The sequence below is a fragment of the Rhinolophus ferrumequinum genome, chromosome 13, assembly GCF_004115265.2.
Source record: "Rhinolophus ferrumequinum isolate MPI-CBG mRhiFer1 chromosome 13, mRhiFer1_v1.p, whole genome shotgun sequence".
Taxonomy (NCBI): domain Eukaryota; kingdom Metazoa; phylum Chordata; class Mammalia; order Chiroptera; family Rhinolophidae; genus Rhinolophus; species Rhinolophus ferrumequinum.
Window position 1 is genome coordinate 236,321 of NC_046296.1, and position 23,185 is coordinate 259,505.

A 23,185-nucleotide genomic window follows, 5' to 3' on the forward strand; every position below is an offset into this window, starting at 1 on the left:
AACACCCATTTATGATCCATGTTTATTTCTCCATGGGATAGAAAGTTCAAAAAATACAACTGCCATATTTAGCACTGGAAACTAAGCTAAGCGTGATGAGCTCTTCTTTTCATGCATACATGGCAGGTGTCTTTGCCTGCTCAAAATATAGTATAATCCACTTCCGCTGAATAGGAAAAACCCAAAGTGACAGAGCAGACATTTTCTAATACTTATGATGGCAAGTGCCAAGGCTGGTTTTTGTTGTTTTCTTTTGGACATACCCACCCCCAAACTGGAGAAACAGAATGTGGAAATCTACTTTTCTGACACTGGCATAGTCTGCATTTCAGAATGTAAGATATATCAGAAACAGTCAAATTCCAGTAGGATCTGATGAAAAGAGGGACATTCAATTAATGAGGAATCCTAGAAACGCTATTTAAAAATCTGGAAAACTACATAAAAAATAGTGATAGCTTCCCTCTAGAGAGTTTGATAAATTATACTGGTCAAGAGAAATAATCATTCAGACAAATATAATCAGAAAATCACAAACCTTAATGAACTGACCATGATGTATTGTGAAACATATTTTCTTTAAAAATAAAAAGCAAAAGCAAACCCAGACACTAACCTGTCCTGTGTCACGGGGAAGTAAAGCAGGTAATCGGTCCCGTTAACTGTTATTCTTCCACTTCCACGTTCATAAACAACTGCTTCTGCTTTCGCACTCTTTCTTTTACCTTTAAAAATATAAAATTTCTATTAGTAAACATCTGAAAGACCAATGCTTTGAGACAGTAAAGCTAAATTTTTTTCTTCCCCCCTGAAAAACTATATAGCACTGCATATAGGAAATTTCTGGAACTACTACAAGTCAAACAAAAATAAAACAGGGAAACTACAGCATAATCAATGTAATAAAGCTAATTACGAGGTAACTTTATTCTTCAATTCCATGTGAGGACCACTACAATGATTTTTAAATTAGTTTTTACAAGCAACAAAGAAATTTATATTTATTTACATTACTGAAAAAAAAATCAACCAATTTACATAGTGTTCTTTTATAAGTATGATAAAATATAATTGAGAGACATGAAAGTAATCCTCGGGAAAAGTCACATTTCTCTCAAAACATTAGTTGAAAATGACAAAGAACTGACGTTAAATGTTTAAGAATTGCAGATATATCATTTAATTAAGTTGATTTTTAAAAGTTACACCATGTCAAATGTCTTTGTACATCCTTAGGAAAACGTGAGTGCAGACCTGAAGTTTTCACGTGTTCTACAGTTTTCACATCTGACGTGCTGATTCACTGAGCACTTTCATTTTACACAAGACATCTTTATTACAAATATTTTATTGTTGCCACCAGTTGAAAATGTGAAAATAAAAGGACTTCACACAAATATGTGAAAATAAAAAGTGTTCATATGATTGTGCCCACATTTGTTCTTGCGCCATTAGGAAGATCTGTTTTTAAAAACATCAACAGAATCTTTAAAATGAAGAAATCCAGTGTGGCTGGAGCAAAAATAAACAAACAAATCAAATGAATACCAGAGAGCAAGAGGAAAGAAAAATAATTGTAGTTTCTCAATCGTCATGGAATTTATTCTCTCTCCACGTAATGTCATTACCTTCGCTCCTGCTGAAGGCCATTCCTTGCTCGTCATACTGCAAAGGTTCAATCAGCTGTTTTTTTGATTGAATGGTTACACTCCTACGAAAGCGCTGTACAAATTCTTCAGCAGCATCACACTGCAATGTCAATAATCTTTCTAGCAGCCGAATGAAATGCCCATACTGCAGACAATAAAAATTCATTAGAAGACGCAAGTGTAATTGCATTTGCTGAATTTTTTCTATTTTTATAGACTTGGTCTTTCCAATGTTGCTTTTCTTGATGAGTTTTGACAGGATGACATGTCTGCACCTTCACGCAGCTTTTCAAACAGCATGCACTTGCCCTGTGGATCTGTAGTGCTCAGTCTTCTCTTGCGAGAAACAAAGAGATTTATCATTCAGAGAAAAGTCTGTTTCTCTGTATTTTTGATTACATGAAATTGAGATTTAAATTCATTTCCTAAAAAATATTTAGATGATCTTCAAGTGTAATTTCTACTCTTTTATTAGAACTGTACCAAGAGGAGCTTCATAAATAATTTTCAGTAAGTTATGTATAGTAAAATGGGAAGAGTTTGATTTTGAGAAAATGTACCTCTTAAAATTGTATTTCATAATACATTTGGCAAATATATCTTTAGCTGTTCAAGCTGTGTTACTTTAATGTTTATGATTTCCTTTAAAACCGAACAATCAAGCTATTTAAAAATTCAAGAGATACTTGACTTAAAGGGCAACCTCTTGAAATAAATTATCCTTGCTACTCTGCGCATTTTTTTTAATAGTTCTCGAACATGTGATTAGAAAGTAAACAACTTGGTATTAACCCCTTAAAATTGGAAGCCAGAATAATCATTCTAAAGTGGTTATGCAGAAGGAAACAACTAATACTTGAGATCCTTAGTTAATATGGAGTGTGAAACCCAGTTTTTGATAACCTTATTTAATGTTTTTGCCAACCCTAAAAATCACACCCACCTTTGTTACCATTGCGTTTAGCATGAAAACCTGCCATTAATAATTTGAAATATATACAAATCTCACCAGTAAGACTTAAGAGGACTGCTTCATTTACTGCTTCCTGTGATTACAATGAAAGAGAAAACAATTTTCTAAGTAAGGGTGAGACACTTAGCTACCTATGGTACCTGGCCTGATAAAGCTCATTTGTCCCCTCCATTTATAGGCCTATATCCTTTGTTCTCAGCTATTCTCTCACACTCTGTGACTACCGGTGAAACTACCAGGGGCTAACTGCAGGTATGACATAGGCTTGCTCATGAACTAGGATTGCGGTCGAGGAAGTCACTGACCGCCCCTGCCTCCCTCATCTGGATACCAGCCCTCAGCTGCAGCATTTCTTCTGACAGGCAGTACTCCGAAAGTACAGAAGACACACACACATGCATATGTTTGTTTTGTCTTCATAGCCGCATACCTGTAATAAAGTCCTTGGGATGTTTTCAAAATGAAAAAACAAATAAACAAACTTGCATTATAACGATCAAAGCAGCCAGAAAAGAGAGGCAACAATAAAATTATGTGTTCAGTGCAGAAGCAGAGGGAGATTTTTCTGTTAGATCCACGTGCAGTAATACCGACTTGGTGGGTAGGATATTAGAAATTAAGTCCAGGCCTACCGCTCACTAAATGCCTGACACCTTGGTTGAGCAAACTGCAGCTTTTCCAAATCATCAATTTATCCAATATGTTAAATGAGAACAAAGGCAATTTTGGTACATGACTTAAAATCTACATGGTGGCAAGGTACTAACAATGTTAGCCACTGCCATGGAAGAAGAAAAACTCTTCTTGGAACTATTTTGAAATTTACGTACACTCAGATCTTCTAGGAATAATTTAAATTTAGAACATCAAAATATTTTAAACATCAAATTCCCTCTGATGATACTGGCATTCATTAGAACATTTAGCAAAATAAGAATCTAATTGCGACATAAAGCAGAGGTCACCAACTTTACAGGATATGACATTCATTCACCTGTGAAGCCTGTGAAAAATATGGATTCCTGGGTGGCACCCCCTAGAACTTCTAAGCTACATCATATTTTAGGATTGTATTTTGAAACCAGCCTTCCAAGTGATTCTGATACAGGTAGTCTTGCAGATTCCCAGGTGAAAAATGGTGGCCTTAGCAAATACTGTACATAAGTAAGCCAGGAAGCAGGAAAGTGTAGGAAACTAACCATGAGCTTAATTCCTTTACTATTGAACCTGTAATAGCTCCTTACACTTATTATGAGCTTGTAAAATTAGCAAGCTTACTGGGAAATGAAAAATGACACCTGTCACGCTTCCCTAGAACGACTAGCAGACGACACGATGGCACTTACATAAGGAGGGTCTGGAGACCAAGCATGTCATCTTCCTGACTACAGGTAAGGCCCTCTCACAGCAGAAATCAACTATAAATATGTTTCAAAAAGGACAATTGTCTTAGAAGCACCTTCCTCTGAGGAACGTTACTATTAAGATCCTATTACTATTAAACACAGCAATTGTCTGCATTCTTATGTCACAGGTCCCCTTAAACTAAAAAGATTAATTACTCACATCTTGCTCTGACAGTTTTTCCACTAACATTTCTTCTAGTTCCTCCTTAATCAGCCATCTGCTGGCAATCAGGTCTCTGTTAAAAATATCATATATATTCTCTTTTAAATTAACCATGCAATTAGAGTTATATCACAAAAGATCCCACAGGTAGTAGTGATTCTTGATGGGTAAATAAATTTTTGTATTATATAGCTGTAAAATTTCATCCAAGTAAACTATTTTTCAGACATATTTCATTTCCTCAATTTACTTCAGAAAAGATACCCAGTTAGCAAATGTTTTGTTTGAAGAGTTACCATGCCTCTGGAACTCATTTGCTATTAAAAGCCACAAGACTTCTTAAAAATTAAAATGTCACTTGTTTTTCGTAATTTACTTCAAAGGAGATGTTGTGGTCACAAAGTTAACCTGTGAATGGGCTAAAGTACTAATAAAGTCCAATTAAAGCGCTAGGGGTAATATTCAAAGACTCGCATCTTTTGCGTTAGAAGAAATAGAGGAATAAACAGGTGGAAATTGAAAACTGGCTGCTCGGGTTGATGGAGCTAGTCTATTATTGTTTGCTAAATGGAAGCACAAACCTTGAAATACTCCCCCAAGTTAAAGCATGTAAAAGTTAAGTAAATGTGCAGTTATATATACAAAACTTCTAAGGATATCATACTCAAATATAGTAATTAAATACCATTTAATATATAAATATGGATGGAGCAAAGTAACATAAAATAACCTTAATATTGACTTCCTCCCAAACCAAAAAAATCACCTCTTATTTTGACCCCTAATTTTAATGATTGATACTGAAACACTGAACCAATATTTTAGGCTTAAGGTATGCTTAAAAAACACTAACGATAAGTGCCATGTTTTTAGTTCAAATCTTTTATATACTTTAACGCAAGAAAAGAACTTACTTGGTTTTAGCTCTTTCTGGAAACAGACCTTTGGCTCGCAACTGATTGTGATGTTTTTCTACTTCAAGTAGCTTTCCATATGTGTCCTATGGCAAAAAAACAAAACACAAAAAACAAAACATGCTAAAATAAGAGAGATGGTACATTATTACTTCTACTTTATATTTTCCCTTGAGTACCCCTCATTTCAAAAATGACCTCCTCAAATAAACCCGTTGCATAGCCGATAATACTGAAAATGATTTTTAATACTATTTCTCATTCAAACTAAATGATGAGAGTAATTTCAATGAGAATTTAGTACCATACATACATTAGCTGATTTTTAAATAACTGATTTTTAAACAACTCTCTTAGGATCAACTCCAGTGAAGTTGGTAAAAATAGACCAAAGCTACAAACTATTTATTTTCCTTAGTGTCCCACCAACAGGAATAAAAATTTTCCTTAGAGGAGCAGCCAGATGGCTCAGTTAGTTGGAGTGTGAGCTCTGAGCAACAGGGTTGCCGGTTCGATTCCCACATGGGCCAGTGAGCTGCACCTTCCACAACTAGATTAAAGACAACGAGCTGCCGCTGAACCTTCGGAGGGGCAGCTGGATGGCTCAGTTGGTTAGAATGCAAGCTCTCAACACGGCTCCCAGTTCAATTCCTCCCTGGGATGGTGGGCTGCGCCCCCTGCAACCAAAGATTGAAAATGGCGACTGGACTTGGAGCTGATGGGTCCTGGAGAAACACACTGTGCCCCAACATTCCCCAATAAAGTTTCTCTCATTTCACTAAAAAAAAAAAAAAAATTTTTTTTCCTTAGGAAAAAAAATCTTAATTTATATAGCAATACACACTTTAAATTTAGAGAATTAATCAGTAAAAGTTATGGTATTTACAGCTGACCTACTTATCTAATATTTAGTATTTACATAATATTTAAGTCCTCACTATGTAGTTTGTATCTTAAAAACAATTTTCTATTATATTTATTTTTCATTATTTGATTCCTTTTGTTAGTTTACTTTCTAACAAAGTCTATGGATGCATGTCACTTGTTAAACTGTAATGCAAGTAGGGGAAATATGTCATCTTGCTAAAACTTGGCAATAAATGTTATCAATGAAATACATTCTCCAGGAAATGAGTTTACAACAAGAAGAATAATGTAACTTGTCACCCAGTTTTTTGTTTGAGCAAACTTAAGTGTTTCAAGACTCACACCCAATACACATATTCCTTTAGGTTTACAATTTACACATAACCTATCATACTAATACCGAATGAACAAACAGGCATTTTCAAAGGATTAGAGATGATAGAAATGGCATTTTTTCGAAACCCAATCTCATAGATATAGACAATGGTTTACTGGTTACCAGAGGGCAAGGGAGGGAGGCGGATGGTAGATGAGGGTAAACAGGATCAAATATATGGTGATGGAAGAAGAACTGACTCTGGGTGGTGAACACACACAGTGATGTATAGATGATGTAATACAGAATTGTACACCTGAAACCTATGTAATTTTGCTAACCATTATCACCCCAATAAATTTTAATTAAAAAAAAAAGAAATGACATTTTTTTCATGTTCATCATGAGACCTTCCGTATCATTAGCTGATGTTGGAAGATACAAGTTGTTACTGATAGACCATGTTCATCCGTATCTCAAAATCGTCTTAATCATTTCCAGTTGGGGAAATTTCTTGCAGGCTCTGATTAGACGGCTGCATTACACCACAGTGATGCTGGGGAAGAGTCTGTTCTACAAAAGTGTCCTTTTGCCAGTGTCTTTGTATTTAGCGGTGCCTGCATTTTATTATTATTGTCATTCTGCCACCTCTTTTAAGGAATCCATTTCTCTCATGGGAAAAAGGCTAAAAGAGAAAAAAAAGGAAAGAAACAAGGATGTATAAAGATTGAGCCGCTGAGTTTCATAACTATAGGTGAGAAAAGGCTGTACTCAGTAGGCTGAGACTTCTTAGTGATAAGATTATAGAAGTTCATTTCTCGTGGCTGGGGGACTAAGAGTGTTTGTTTTGTTGTTCAGTAAGGGAAGTAGAATTCATAGCTGAGTAGAGACCAAGAAAAGAAGCGGAAAGAAAAAGAAGAGAAGCAGCAGTTAGAAGCTATAAAACTGGGGCTGAGCTACAGATTCTAACAGTGGACGTGAGTATTTCAATCAAAGGGAAACAATCCAGCTCAGGAGTTCTAAAGGTAAGTTCCTAGAGCAGCAGCACAACATCCATACTTAAAACTGGGTAGAAATAGAAATCTAAATTCTCAGGCCCCACACCAGACTTTCTGAAAAGGAACCTCTGGGCTGGGCCCAGTGATCTGTGTTAACGATGTGCACTAAAGTTTGGATCTGTGTGGTAGAACTATGGAGAGCCTTGTTCATCACGACAGCAAAGGGACAGATTCAGTTAATTCCATTCTAGTGTCCATATAAAGGATAACTATCCCGACAGCCATATCTGAAGCACAAATCCAGCAGCTGTAGCAGCAGAAGAATGGACCTGACAGTTTAAAACAAACAACTCTCCACCCTAAAGAAAGCAAGAACTGATGTGAACCACCCACATATAGAACATATACCTGCTATTCCACTCAAAATAAAACTTTACAATTTGTCTTCCAAGAATTGGTAAGCCTTATTTTATCGTTTCTGGTTAGGGTATTTTTCACTCATTGCGAAAGGCTCAGATAGTGGGTTGTGACCCCAACTGAACAATCTATGAGAAAAATTTATATGCACCTGTTTCTAGAATGCAATTCTCAAGTGCTTTGAACAGGTAAAATAAAGGAAAACACCCCACACACTGATTCCTACCCCACTTATGTAAGTGGGTGCAGATACGGTGCAAACAGCATCTCTGTGCACCCAGCACGGGCCCCTTGGTAGGCAGGACCCCAGCCAGACTGCTACATCTGGGGACCCTGGGGACAGGACAGTGCCAAGTTCTCAAGCTGGTCTGCTCCAGAGTCTTCAGCTTCTGAGAGCGTAAGTCAGAGACGATGTATCCTTCAAATCTAGCCAAGAAAATATGAACCCAAGAGAATACCAACAACCGTAATAAGATACCCTCCCCTGCTTGTAAAGGTCTACTTAATTATCTGGAATAACCAAGGCAACTAAAATAAAAGTAACTGACCTGCTTCATAGGTAAGTTTCAAGTCAAACTCTGGGCTGCTAAATTCACCATCATTTTCCAGTGACTGCTGGGCAATGTTTACTTTATGTCTGTATTTTTCTTAAAATTTTCTTTTACTATGCTATTATCATCCAGTGTTATATTTAGCTCCATACTACTTTATCAATAGTGCAAGTAACATAATCAGAAAAAATGTGGAATATGAGGAAACACGCCATGAATAGTACATGCCAAATTTCAAACATGGCAAATTCTATTTATTTATGACAAATGTTTACACTTTGATGACTGTAATCCACCCAATTCCATAATGCTCATTACGCCACCCCATACACTTCTTTAAATAAAATATATGTAAACTACTTAGCACAGTGCCTGACCTATACTTATGGTCAAGAAATGACAGCAGGGATGAGGGATGGCATTCAAGAGTCAAATAATTGAGAAATGATTTTATTGGTGTATCGTTTCTATTTTTCTTTCTCTTCTACACAATAAAACCACTCTTGAGATTCTATCGTGGTTTCTCAGAAACAACAGTTCCCTGCAAAGTAGATTCTATAGCTTCAACTCCCTGAAGATATGTGTACTAATTTACATCCAAGAATCCTTGAGGGTATAAAATATGCCAGGAACTGTCAACATCACAGATTATCAGTGGTAGCTTCTGTTATATTGTTAAGTTTCCGCTTAATTTTTAAGGGACACTAGACAATTAGGATGACCCACCTACACTAAGTTTATATACTGTATTTAATGCTATAATTTTCAAATATGACAGGAATAACCCAGATGTGAAATGCTGAATCATTAATCACAGCTATGATTAATATTTCATAAAATCAAAGCAAGCCTATCCACCCCTCGTGTCATCAGATTTCCATAATGTATGAGTCAAATTTAGAAGGTGCCTAATTTGAAAATACCAGATGCTCAGGTTGCAGAAAAGAAGTGCTTAAACTAAACCCTTCCAAGAGTGTGGGCAATATGATTTTTGGTCTAAAAATCTGATTGTAGTTTTCTAAAATCTGTTTTGGTTATATTAATCATGTGGAAATTCCAATTTTAGAAGGGTAAACAAATAACATCTCTTGGGAGAGTGGTATAGGAAAAGTCAACTGTATTTTGATATACGAACATACAAAAACATACTAATAGTAATTAACATCTTAGGTACTAGTTCAATAACAGAAAAATAACTGACTTAAAATATGTTTTTTTTTAAAAAAAGAATCACAGAAAATCAATTTCCTAAATAACAAACAATCTTCTCAATCTTCTGGCTATTGGCATATACAAAATCAAATGAAATAAATGTAAATATAATCTATCTATCAGGGTTTCTGCTATTTATCTAAAGTTCCAAGTATACTTCTATTGTAGATCCTTGCTATCTCTTTGTAAATACAATATACTATACAGTTAACACATCATGTAATGTTAGTCAACATAAAAACGGAAATAGTCTCATATATAGGTCATATAGAAAAGTACTCTGGGAATGTGCACACCCAGGAGTAATTACATAAAAGTGCTTGTAACTCAGACACCATTTATTTTTACTACTCAAATTAAAGCTCCACCATACACTATAATAAAAATTATACCATTATAAAAGAAGTAATCTGATTAAAACAACAGAGGCAATAAGTTGAATCAGCTTTTAAAAAATAATTTTCCTAATTGTTACATTTAGAATATGCAAGATATACAACGGTAATTATTCCTATGTGAGGAAAATGTATATTAAAGGTACTTCTGGAACAGCTATTTCTACTGCTGAATTAATTACTGAATTAACTCCTGCTGTCAAGAAAAGTCTTAAAACAGCATGCAGATATGTCAGCACTAGTCTGTAGCTTTCAAAAATAAGCACTTTACATAGTTGTAAAGTAGTTATTTCACAACACCTCACTGTGAGAAGGGTCACTATTTTGATTCCATTTTTGTAGATAAGAGCGATATATCAAGAGTTTTAAATATTCACCAAAAGGTTACGAGCAAGATGTAAACGAAGTAAGAATTCTGTGACTCAGTCCCCAGGACGTGTGTTTTATGGAGTCTGGAATGTTCCCCTAATGAAGCTGCACGTTTCTCCTGGGGCTGCTCTTCTCATGCTCCATGAACACGAACAAGGAAGGTCACTTAAGTCATTTAAAACAAACTGGAGAATTTCTAAATAAGCCAGGAGCTTCTTTCAAAAGGCAAATGAATCCTGTTTATACCTGAGTTATCAGAATTAGAATTAACTTGGTTTTCTTTCATGTTTAAAAAATTTGTTTTTTCAATTCAGCACAGCAGTTTAAGTATATCATGATCTACTTATTCCCTAATTTTATACATTATTATTATTATTTTGGGTAAAAATTTCATCAATGGGCATGTAATTCCTTCAATTTATAGAAACCCTTTGATAATACTCCATTGTTTACTCTAAAACTCATCCTAAACTATAAATGAAAATTCTATATGATGCTAAATTCCCAGTGCAGTTTTTAGAGATGCATAACCTTATCTTAAAGATTGGGGAGGGCAGCTTATGTCAAATTTCAATAAATACTTAATATATTTGACAACTTACAGTGTTTTCAATATTCTCTACAGCTTTTCCCAAGCACTGGTTTCATCACTAATAAGGATCTCCGTATCAGAGTTCCCCCCCACGCAATAGGCAGCATCCCCAAACTAACTTAATTTCAGAGACCCTTTCTTGGAGATTATTTTATAACCTGTGTTTCTCAGAAAGCACTCTGGGAAAGGCTGCATTATAGACGTGCCCTGATTTAATGAATCGTATTTTATGAAAGGGGTCCCACTTCAGAGTGAAATGATCACTTCCAATAATGAGTTTTAAGTCATTTCCAACTCATTTCTAGTGAATAAATTTAAAATTTTTCAGACACATATTTATTAACAGAGTGACTAAAACTAAATTAATACTTTTCTTAAAATTAAAGGATCTACACCAACTCAGCCACAACTACTACCCAGGTTGCCAACGTCTTGTTCACGAATATAGCCCACTCTCCCCTTCACCACCAGCTTGGCTGGCCTGGTCAGGCTTCAGCTGCTGTGGGCAAGGGGCACCACTGGAAGGCTGCCCCCCCAAAGGGCACACCCCTCTGGCCTATCCTTTACTTGTCCTTCATCTAGACCTGGGCTATTCACAACTCAGTTGTTCGATGGTATAGCATTTTCTTTACTGCAGACATTTCTCTTTAAAAACTCTTCCCCCCTTACTTTATGTGTTTGCTCAGCTATTTCAGGAAACTTCTTTTATCCTTTCTCTATTTCTCATTCTGCTCCTGAACCCCTAAACTGAAACTCTAAATACTGTCTGAAAAGTATACAAGTTCTACTGGTTAAGTGGCTGTTAAGGAAATGGAAAAGCATCCATTTTGGGTGAAAAAAGACACGAGCCCATACTGTCAAGCGTGGGGCTCCCTTTTCAGTACTCAACGATCCTCTGAGAAACTCTTTAAGTCTCTCATTTCTTCTTAAACTACTTTTTACTGCTGAAGAAATTACTTGTTAGTACTGTTTTATACTTTTTTCATTACATATGTACATCATACTCGCTAAAATATAAAATAAATGGGCTGTTATTGACTTTCCCAGGAAGTTGAAGACGGGTATCATTGTACTCACAGGAAAATGGGAGTTCCAACCGACCTGCTAACGAACCCTTAGAATGTAACACATTTACAAAGTCTGAGATGCTCCATGGATCAGCGTATTTTTCTTCATTTTATACTTTCCTACCATGCTTCATTTCTGGACAGGAACAATACATTGCTTCTTCCTTCTTATCCTCATCTTCCCTCAAAAACCTCCCCACTTCTCCGCAAAAGTTGGATAGACTAATTATAGGCCAACTGGAAAGTGTTCACTAGTTAAGGATAATGTATAATGTCTTACTAAGTTGCTACTTAGTAATATCTTTTATCAGTTGCTACAATGTAATACATAAGCTTAATAGGCAGTGAGCAAATACTAATAAAAAAAGAAAAGATCTGGCATAGAAGACAAAAACGTTAATCAACATCAGTAAGGTCTCCTGGCAGAACTGCATACATGCTCTAAATCTGGTTTTTGTTGTTTTTTTGTTTTTGTTTTTTTTTGGTGAAAAAGCTTGGCTGATGACTGCCATGCCTCACACAGTTATAGTTGGTCAACGACATGGTAAAAACAGAGTTTGGCTTAGTGTCTTTTACCCTGTCACATGGGAAGAAATTATGTCAACAAAAACAAACGGTAACAATGATTCATTTCCAAGTACTTAATGCCCACCCCTGACTTCGGGGGGCCAATTCCCTTGACACCGTGGGACGGCAGTAGTGGAGTCATTGTCACACAGAGAATGGAACAGCAGCCCCGTCACCACCAAGGGAAGGCAGAACAAAGGAAGGAGCAAACACGAGGCAGTTTCAAGGCAGTTTCAAGTTTTACCATTTTACTTCACATACAATGCTTGGCTTCGCTACAAAACCACTTTCGTAAGCCGAACAGTGAATATTCAGTCACATAGTATTTTAAAGTAACAAGCCGAATCTACGATGCTGCTGGTTTGTATCATCTGGGAGACGAGACTGGTATGATTATAGTTGTAATGAATAACATTCGCCATACACGAAGCTAAGGTGATTGGCATATATTTAGGAAAACATTTATCCCTTTTCGCCATGCATACAATTATTTTGAAATGCCATAAAAGACGTCTTTGGAAATACAAGGTTTTATTAATTATCTGAATTAAAATACTCAGGTTAAACCAAAATATCTGCAATTCCTATGTGTAAACTGTTCTGAAGAGCAATAAAATAAACGCTAAACACCGCACGGTTTAGGGAGTCAAAACACACAAGAAAATAAATTTAACTAAAACACGAAAGCCCAAAGAACTCTCCTATGTGTAACAGAAACTGTATTACTGAAAAAGAAAGAACATTTATTCATCGGATGTAATTGGCCTTTTCAGTCAGAGTATGGTAGTGTTTTATTCACTGAGAAACCAACCAGTTTCTTGCAATACCTTTTAAAACACATACACAAACTAAAAATAAAGTTAGGCCTCTTCTACAATATGTAATTTCTTCATTATGATGGAATGCAACAAAATATATTGCCCTTGGGTTGCTCACTTTCAGCCCAAACAAATGCAAATGGCTTGTCAGTTGACAGCTGTCTGATAAGGCTCCTGTACAAGACCTGCATGCTTTACTTTTTTCCGTGAAGCTTGGGATGAAAGGCAGAAGGCAGGAAGAGAATTAATGTAGCATACAGTCTAAAGGCGATGCTACAACCGTGATTAAGTAGAAAAGTTAAAAGGCACAGATTTTCCACAGCTCCGCTGCGTGCAACCCATCCGTGTAACAAGTTGACAGGCCTAGCGCGTCAGCTCCATCATCCCCTCCGACAGCTAAAACACAGCGCTGCATCCCTTTTCAGAGAAAATTTGCGTCTGCACCATGAAGCGTTGTACATTATTTCTTAGCACTGCAGGGGGCTCAAGTCCATATGGAACCTTCACAAATATTACCACAGATCAAACCAGCGGCGTTTGCAGGCAGATTTGACATACCTATTTAAATGAACAGCAGGGGTCCTCGGGCAGCCTCGGGCTGTGCGGAGACAACCACAGTGGAAAGCCAGCGCCACAGCTCCATTACTCAGCAAAGACACACTATACATTTATCATTCATTTCATTTCTGCCAGGGCAAGAAGCTCATTTGCCCAAGGTTAACAAAAAACGAAAAGAAGGTTTTCTTTTTTTTTTTCCCCAAGAAATAAATGTACCTGACAAGTGGGGATTTTGTCCTTTGGGTTTGTGGGCCGCAAACAAACACCAGACAGTTCTAAATAGCAGAGGAAATGTGTGCATGAGATTCAAGCAACCTGAAATCTGACTGGATGGGGGAAGCCCAGTGACTATTTCTGTAACTTCAAAATATCATACAATGAATAAAATAAAACTTGACTTCTGAGATTAAAATGGGTTCTGTTGCTTAAAACTAGGTATATGCATCCAGACTTTTTCCCCCACCGTAACTCAACGGAACTCCCAAATTTGCACGCTATCAAACACTAGAGCTCTAAAACAAAAATTTCCAGTACATGTCAATGCAGTGGGAAGCCAAAGTGTAATAAAATCATTTCCTTAGGTCTTTTGGGGGGCCCCAACTCTAGTCTCAGACAGTGCATTAGCCTATGAAAAGCAAAATTTGTATCTGAATAACAAAAGCAAGGATGACTCTCAAGGAGAATGCCTTCCAGCCCAACAGGGTTATGTCATGTCCTCTGCCCTTTTCCTGCTTCATGACGTACCTGGACTGCACACACGTGCCTGTCACAGAGCTGAGCATCTGTCTCCTCACAGGATCTCGATTTGTAAGGGAAAGCATTTTGAGGACAAATCGTTCTATTATAAATTCTATCATGTTTACCTTTGGCAAAACTGAATTAATGAAATATGAAGCCTTTCGAACATACTGTCTTACCTCTGGAAGTTTTCTTTTGGTCCATTAGGAAACATACTAGGTAAGTTCTGAAGCTGAGTAAAATCTCTGCTCTAAATAGTTACTCAGCTTACAGTTCCTATTATTGATCATAAATGTAACATACTTACATGCATTAGTGAATAATACGATGGTTTGCCGGTATAAAAGAGAAAGTGAAACGGACGGCCATCTTCTCCCCACTGGGATGCTAATAAAAAGCCAGAAGAAAACAAATAAACAACAACAAAAATATACACAGGGATTAAATAGCTGTATTTAATTGCAGTTATGAAACATTTATCATTCTGCTTAATTTTGAAAATTAACACAAAACATTAATATTTAGAATTTTAATATTTAGTATGTATAATATGAATTTTTAAGATATTTACTACCTATTAACATAAAACAAATGTTTCTGTTTGATAAAACATTCCTACATGTCTCATCATGGGAACTTCTATAACTTGTTTTAAGTGCACACATACAATAGCCAAAATCATTCTGTTAGAACAAGAACAAAAAAATTAGGTTTGGCTGTAAATACAATGCCCTCCCATATTCTTAAAAAGGAAAACTGAGAAAAGTCAATAATGTAGTTCATTCAGGAAATCAGAAATGGGGATAATATAACAACAAAGAAAAACACTAAATGCATTTCTCCACACCACATTATTTGTTTCAACTCCGTGGTGACATACCTCTGAGAGTTTAAAACGTCCAAACCAGAAGGGGCCCCCCCGAAAGGTGTCACGTGTAATTCCTTTTGAAATACAGATGGTCATTCACATCTAATAAACACTAAACAAACTGAGAAATGGAGTCTCTGTAGTAAATAAACCAAACATAACTCCGCGTCCTTTGCCCATATTTTTATTGAGTTGTTTCTGTTAACGATTTGTAAGTACTCTAACAGATAAAAGATTACACTCCTCTGTCCATTACATAAGTTGTAAACTCTTTTCTCCCAGTCTGTCACATGCCTTTTAATTTTGTGTCTTTCATAATCAAAAAGTTTAAAACACGTGTATTTGTAGAATATGTCACTTTTCCTCTATGGCAGTGTTTCTCAACTGGTTTTTTTCCATTATCCCTACTAAGGAGCCTTTTTAGACAGTTTTTCTCTAATTGCCTCCCTCTCCATAAAATTTTAATACCACAGACACACTGCACATCTGTTGATATGCACTGTGGCCGTTTGGAGAGCCCAACACTGCAACAGCTGAAATGTTTGTCATCTCCTGTGAACCAAGTTACGCCCCATTGTGGGCAACATTACCCCCACTGGGGAAGCACGCTTTAAGACTTTGGGCTTTCTAAAAATTACTTTCCTGTATTTTCTTTTGCAATTTTTATTTGCTTTTACGTTCAGAAATTTAATCTAACTGGAATTTATATTTGTGAGGCAGAAATCCAAGTATTTTGTCCAGGAAAGAGTTGTTACCCATTAGTGTGTTTAAATACTATACTCTTTTCTGTTGAAACACTGCCTGCACAATTAATGTAGGCTATCTTTCCCTTCTGAGAATAACTGGCATCACACACGGGCCACTGTAAGTGGAAACACTTAAAACAGAAACCAAAATTTCATAATATATGGTGGAAAAAAGTGCTGCTAGGGAGTTTAGCTTGAAAAATAAAACAAGATTCTTATTTGCCAATGATCTGTGGATGAATTAAATACTTCTCCAACATCATTTTCATAAGCATCATGAAATCCTGCATATTTTTCAATATTTGTAACTGTACTGTGCAATTAATTTTCACTGTATTGTTAAAGCAGTTAGAAAGTAACGAAGAAAGACAAATGTCGTGATTGCAGATATAAAGCTTGGAGCGATTTTTGAGTTGGGTCTGACTGAGTTCATGTGAGTATATGTGAGTGTGAGTGTGTGTGTATGTGTCTGTGTGTATACTTGATTTTATAATGTATGTGTGTGTATATATTATATATTATATATATATTATATATATACACTTGATTTCACTTAATCAAAGATGTCACAGAAGATGCCTCATCATGTATCTTACACAAAGAAAGAAAAAAAGCTGACAGCATGCTTCATAGTTTACATTGACTGTAAAATGAATCCTGTTGTCAAAGATGTTAAAACTTGAAAACTGAGTCTTAGAACTCACAAAATATGGCATAAACAAACAAATGTTGACACTGAATGCTCTATTCAGGTCTGTCTATTCCGCACCACTACCGTCACTTAATTAAAATCAACTTTTTGCTGTATTGTGATACCTGGTAGGCTAAGCTTTCTTCACTACCCTTATCTCTTTTTAAAAATTTCTTGCTGCTTTTTTGCACATTTGCTCTTTCACATAAACTTTACAGGTTTCTCCCAAAAGTCCTACTGGGACACTGACTGAAATTGTATTAAATTAATTAAAAATTTTAAAAGTATGTTCTGTGCAATATCATCTTTCCTTACAGGAACATGAAATCATTTTTCAGCTATTTAGATTTTCACTTATGATCTTTAAGTTTTATAATTTTCTGTATAAGTCGCCTTCATATTTTTGTAAGTTTTATTTGTATTTTAGTTTCTGTTATTCTTGATGCTGCCCCCAGTTATCTATATTTTCTATAACTTTAACTTTAATTCCACAAGTAATATATTCTTTTGTTGTTTTTCAAATAGACTTTATATTTTAGAGCAGTTTTGGGTTCACAGCAAAACTGAGAGGAAGGTACAAAGATTTCCCTTATTCTCCTGCCCCACACATGCAAGTCCTCCCCTCTATCAGTCTCCCCACCCACCAGAGGGGTGCAATTGTTACAACTGATGAACCTACATGTCATCATCACCAGAGCCATTGTTTACATCTTGGTGTTGTACATTCTATGGGTTTGGACAAATGTATAATGACATGTATCAACCATTAGAGTATCACAGAGACTATTTTCACTGTCTCAAAAGTCCTCTGTTCTCTGTCTGTTCATTACTCCCTCCCCTCAACCCCTGGTGACCTCTGACCTTTCTACTGTCTCCATAGTTTAGCCTTTTCCAGAAAGTCACACAGTAGGAATCATGAAAGAAACCTTTTCAGATTAGCTTCTTTCACTTAGTGATATGCATTTAAGTTTCCTCCATGTCTTTTCATGGCTTGATAGCTCCTTTCTTTTTATTGCCGAATATTCCATTGTACCAGTTTAATTATCCACTCACCAACTAAAGGACATCTTCCAAGTTTTGACAATCATGAATAAAGCTGCCATAAACATCTGTGTGTAGGTTTCTGGGTCGTATGGTAAGAATATATTTAGTTTCGTAAAAACTGTCAAACTATCTTCCAAAATGGCTGTACCATTTTGCATTCCCAACAACAGTGAAGAATTCCTGTTGTTCCACAACCTTGCCAGAATTTGGTACTATCAATGTTCTGGATTTTGGCCATTCTAATTGGTGTGTAGTGGTAGCTAATTGTTGCTTTAATTTGGATATCCTGGGCGTGGAGCATCTTTTCATCTGCTTATTTGCCACCTGTATATATCTTCTCTGGTGAGACATCTGTTAAGATCTTTGGCCCATATTTGAATTGCTTTCCAATTGTTGAGTTTTAAGAGTTCCCTTATCTTTTGGATAACAGTCCTTTATTGGATATGTTTTTTCCAAATATTTTCTACCATTTTGTGGCTTGTCTTTTCATTTTCTTGACAGTGTCTTTTACAGAGCAGACATTTTTAATTTTAATAAAATCAGCTTATCAATTCTTTCTTTAATGGAGCGTGCCTTTGGTGTTGTATCTAAAAAACTAGGCCAAACCCAAGGTCTTCTAGGTTATTAATTATGCTCCAATTTTTTTTAAAAGATAGAGGCTTATTCAAATTGTCTACTTATTCTTGTGTGAGTTTTGGCAGATTGTGTCTTTCAAGGAATTGGTCCATTTTATCTAGGTTATCAAATTTGTGGGCATAGAGTTGTTCATAGTAGTCTTTCATTATCCTTTTAATGTCCATGGGATCTGTAGCAGTGTCCTTTATTTCATTTTTCATATTAGTAATTTGTGTCATCTCTCTTTTTTTTAGTTAGCCTGGCTACAGGCTTATTGATTATATTGATCTTTTCAAAGAACCAGCTTTTGGTTTTGCTGATTTTCGCCACTGATTTCCTGTTTTCAATTTCATTGATGTCTGCCCTAATTTTTATTATTTATTTTCTCCTGCTTACTTTGGATTTAATTTTCTCTTCTTTTTCTATTTTCCTAAGATAGAAACTTACAGATGATTGATTTTTAGATCTTTCTTCTCTTCTGATATATGCATTTGATGCTGTAAATTTCCCTCTAAGCACTGCTTTTGTTCACTCCTCTTATAAAGATTAAATATTAGAATTCCCTCACCAGAGGTCAGGTTAGAGTTTATTGTTCTAGACTCCCTTGGTGTATTTGTGTGTGTGTGTGTGTGTGTGTGTGTGTGTATATATATATATATATATATATCTATATCTATCTGTCTATCTATATATCTATATATATCTATATATATATATACATATATATATATATATATATCTCTACTAAAATATAAAAGATTACATGCTTTTTAAAAACACAAATGGCTTTTTCTTTTTTAAAGATAAACTTTTATTTTAAGTGTGTTTTTCCAGGACTCATCAGCTCCAAGCCAAGTAGTTGTTTCAATCTAGTTGTGGAGGGCGCAGCTCACACTGGCCCATGCGGGGACAGAACCAGCAACCCTGGTGTTATGAGCATCACGCTCTAACCAACTGAGCTTGTAACAGCCTGCCCCAAAACACAAATTGTTTTAACCTGTATTTACACTACATATTTGCTATAGACTGTGCCACCCTACCCCCCCCCCCAAATTCATATTAACCTAATCCCCAGTGTGTTGGTATTTGGTTGTGGGGCCTTTGGGACGTACTTAAGGCTCTTCCCTCATGAATAGAATTGGTGCCCTCATAAAAGGAACCCCAGAGAGATCCCTGGTCCCTTCCACCATGAGAGGACACAGGGGAAGACACTGCTGTCTATGAACCAGCAAGCGGGCTCTCACCAGATACCGAATACAAAAGTAAGTAGAAGGAAAGAAATAATAAAGATCAAAGTGGAAATAAATGAAATAGAGGCTAAAAAACGACAGAAAAAAACAGTGAAACTAAGAGCCAGTTTCTTGAAAGGACAACAAAAAAAAATTGACAAACCTCTAGCAATACTTACCAAGAATAAAAGAGAGAGCCCAAATAAAACCAGAAATGAAAGAGGAGATTACAACTGACCCCTCAGATATATAAAAGATTATTAAAAAATATGAAGAACAATTATATACCGACATATTACATAATTTAGAAGAAATGGATAAATTTCTAAAATAAATTACAACCTTCCCAGACAAAACCAGGAAGAAACAAACAGTCTGAACAGACTGATTATTAGCAATGGAATTGAAGTAGTAGTCAAAAACTGCTAACCAACAAAAGACCAAGATCAGACAGCTTCACAGGTGAAGTCTACCAAATATTTAAAGAATTAATACCTCTCTTTCTCAAACTATTCCCAAAAAAATGAAGAAGAAGGACGCTTTCAAACTCATTCTACAAGGCCAGCATTACTCTATTACCAAAACCAGACAAAGACACTACCAAAAAACCCAGAATTACAGGTCAATATCCCTGATGGGCACAGATGTAAAAATTCTCAACAAAATACTAGTAAACCAAATTCAACAATATATTAAAAGGATTATATACCACAATTTAGTGTGATTTATAGCATGAATGCAAGTATGGCTCAAAATCCACAAAACAATTATTGTGATCTATCACATCAACAAATCTAAGGATAAAAATCATATGATCATCTAACAGATGCAGAAAAAGCATCTGACAAAATTCAACATTCATTTCTGATAAAAACTCTCAATAAAGTGCACGATATAGAAGGAACTTAATATCAAAATGATAAAGACCATATATGACAAGCCCACAGCTAACATCATGCTCAATGGTGAAAAGCTGAAAGCTTTTCCTCTAAGATCAGGAAGAAGATAGAGATGCCTATTCTCATCACTATAATTCGATATAGCATTGGAAGTCTTAGCCACAGCAATCAGACAAGAAAAAGAAATAAATGGCATCCAAATTGGAAAGAAAGTAAAACTGTCACTATTTGCAGATGATATGATACTATATATAGAGAACCCTAAAGATTCCACCAAAAAAACAAACAAAACAACAAAACAAAACTATTAGAACAAATAAATGAATTCAGTAAAGTAGCAGGATACAAAATTAATATACATATAGGAATCCGTCATGTTTCTATACACTAACAACAAATGATCAGTAGGAGAAATTAAGAAAACAATCCCATTTATAATTGCATCAGAAAGAATGGAGGTGAAAGATCTGTACTCTGCAAACTATAAGATATTGAACAAGAAATTAAGACACAAGTAAATATAAGGACATACCGTGCTCCTGGATCACAAGGATTATTATCATTAAAATGTCTATACTACCCAAAGCAAACTACAGAATCAATGCAATCCCTATCAAAATATCTATGGCATTCTTCTTAGAAGTAGAACAATAATCCTAAAATTGATATAGGATCACAAAAGAACATGATTAGCCAACGCAATCTTGAGAAGGAAGAACAATGTCAGAGGTATCACAATCCCTGATTTCAAACTATTCTACAAAGCTATAAATAATCAAAACAGCATGGTACCGGCACAAAAATGGACACATAGACCAATGGAACAAAGTAGAGAGCCCAGAAATAAACCCTTGTTTACATGATCAACTAATGCAAAACAAGGAGGCAAGAATATAAAATGGAGAAATGACTGTGTATCCAGCAAGTCGTGTTGGGAAAACTGGACAAATCATGTAAAAAAAATAACCTGAACCACTCACTTACACCACATACAAAAATAAACTCAAAATGTATTAAAGACTTAAATGTAAGACCTGAAATCATAAAACTTATAGGTAGTAAATTATTTGACATCAGTCTTAGTTATATCTTTTTGAATATGACTCCTTGGGCAAGGGAATAAAAGCAAAAATAAACAAATGGGACTTCTTCAAACTAAAAAGCTTCTGCACAGTGAAGGAAACCATCAATGAAATGAAAAGACAACCTACTAACTGGGAGAAGATATTTGCCAATGATATATCTGATAAGGGGTTGATATACAAAATATATAAAGAACTCATACAACTCAATAACAAAAAAGTAAACAATCTGATCAAAAAAATGGGAGAGACTATGAAGAGACATTTCTTCAAAGAAGATAAACAGATGGTTAACAGACTTGAAAACATGCTCAACATCACAAATCAAAGCCACCATGATACCATCTCACACATGTCAGAATGGCTATTATCAAAAAGTTGACAAATAACAAGTGCTGGCGATGATGTGGAGAAAGGGAAATCCTATATACTGTTGGTGGGACTGCAAATGGGTGCAGCCACTATGGAAAACTGTATGGAAATTCTTGAAAAAACTAAAAATAGATCTACCATTAAACCCAGCAAAACTCTGGGTATTTAGCCGTAGAAAATGAAAACACTAATTTGAAATGATGCAGCATTATTTACAATAGCCAAGATATGAAAGCAACCTAGGTATCCATTGATAGATAAATGGATAAAGAAGATGTGATACATATATACCATGGAATATTACTCAGCAATAAAAAGAACGCAAACCTGCCATTTGCAATATGGATGGACCTAGAAGGTATTATGCTACATGAAATGTCAGACAGAGAAAGACAAGTACTGCATGATTTCACTTATATGTGGAGTTTTTTTTTTTTTTTTTAATCAGAACTAACGAACAAACAAAACAAAAACTGACTCATAGGAACAAAGAACAAACTGATGGCTGCCAGAGGAGGGGAGTGAAGGGACAGGTGAAAAAGGTGAAGGGGAAAACAGTCAATAATATTGTGATAACTTTGCATGGTGACAGATGGTTACCAGAATTAGGGTGTTGTGATCACATTGTAAGGTATATAAATGTTGACTCACTATATTGTACACCTGAAATTAATATAGTATTATTTACCAACTATACTTTAATAAAAAATTTTTAAATAAAATTAATATTGTCTTATGTTTTCCCTCTTTTTTTCCTTGACCAGACTTGCCAGAAGTTAATCAATTTCATTGGCTTTTTCAAAGAACTAGTTGGTTTTATTTATCCCACCACTTCTTTTAAATTTCTTCACTTTGTCAATTTAGTTCTTTTTTCTGCCTTCTTAAACTAAATCCTTAGTTCAGTTATTTCTAATTTTTCTTAATGCCTAATAATTACATTTGCCTCTGATAACACACTGTCCATATCCCATATTGCTTGATAGGAAATGTTTTCATTGTCATATATTTCTAGACAGTTTGTAATCTCAATTTTGATTTCCTCTTTAACCCGGAAGTTTTACGGTTCCAT

General features: G+C 35.5%; 1 protein-coding gene across 1 annotated transcript in view; it reads right to left on the bottom strand.

Annotated features, from left to right (window-relative positions):
- The window catches only part of MRPS9 (mitochondrial ribosomal protein S9), a 59,487-nt gene that overhangs the window by 6,830 nt on the left and 29,472 nt on the right, over window positions 1-23,185 (bottom strand). The window contains exons 5-9 of the mRNA XM_033125351.1: window positions 14,878-14,957; window positions 5,106-5,191; window positions 4,189-4,264; window positions 1,629-1,794; window positions 617-725 (exon numbers count right to left, since the gene is read on the bottom strand). Coding sequence (XP_032981242.1) covers window positions 617-725; window positions 1,629-1,794; window positions 4,189-4,264; window positions 5,106-5,191; window positions 14,878-14,957 — 517 coding nt within the window. The remainder of the gene's footprint in view (window positions 1-616; window positions 726-1,628; window positions 1,795-4,188; window positions 4,265-5,105; window positions 5,192-14,877; window positions 14,958-23,185) is intronic.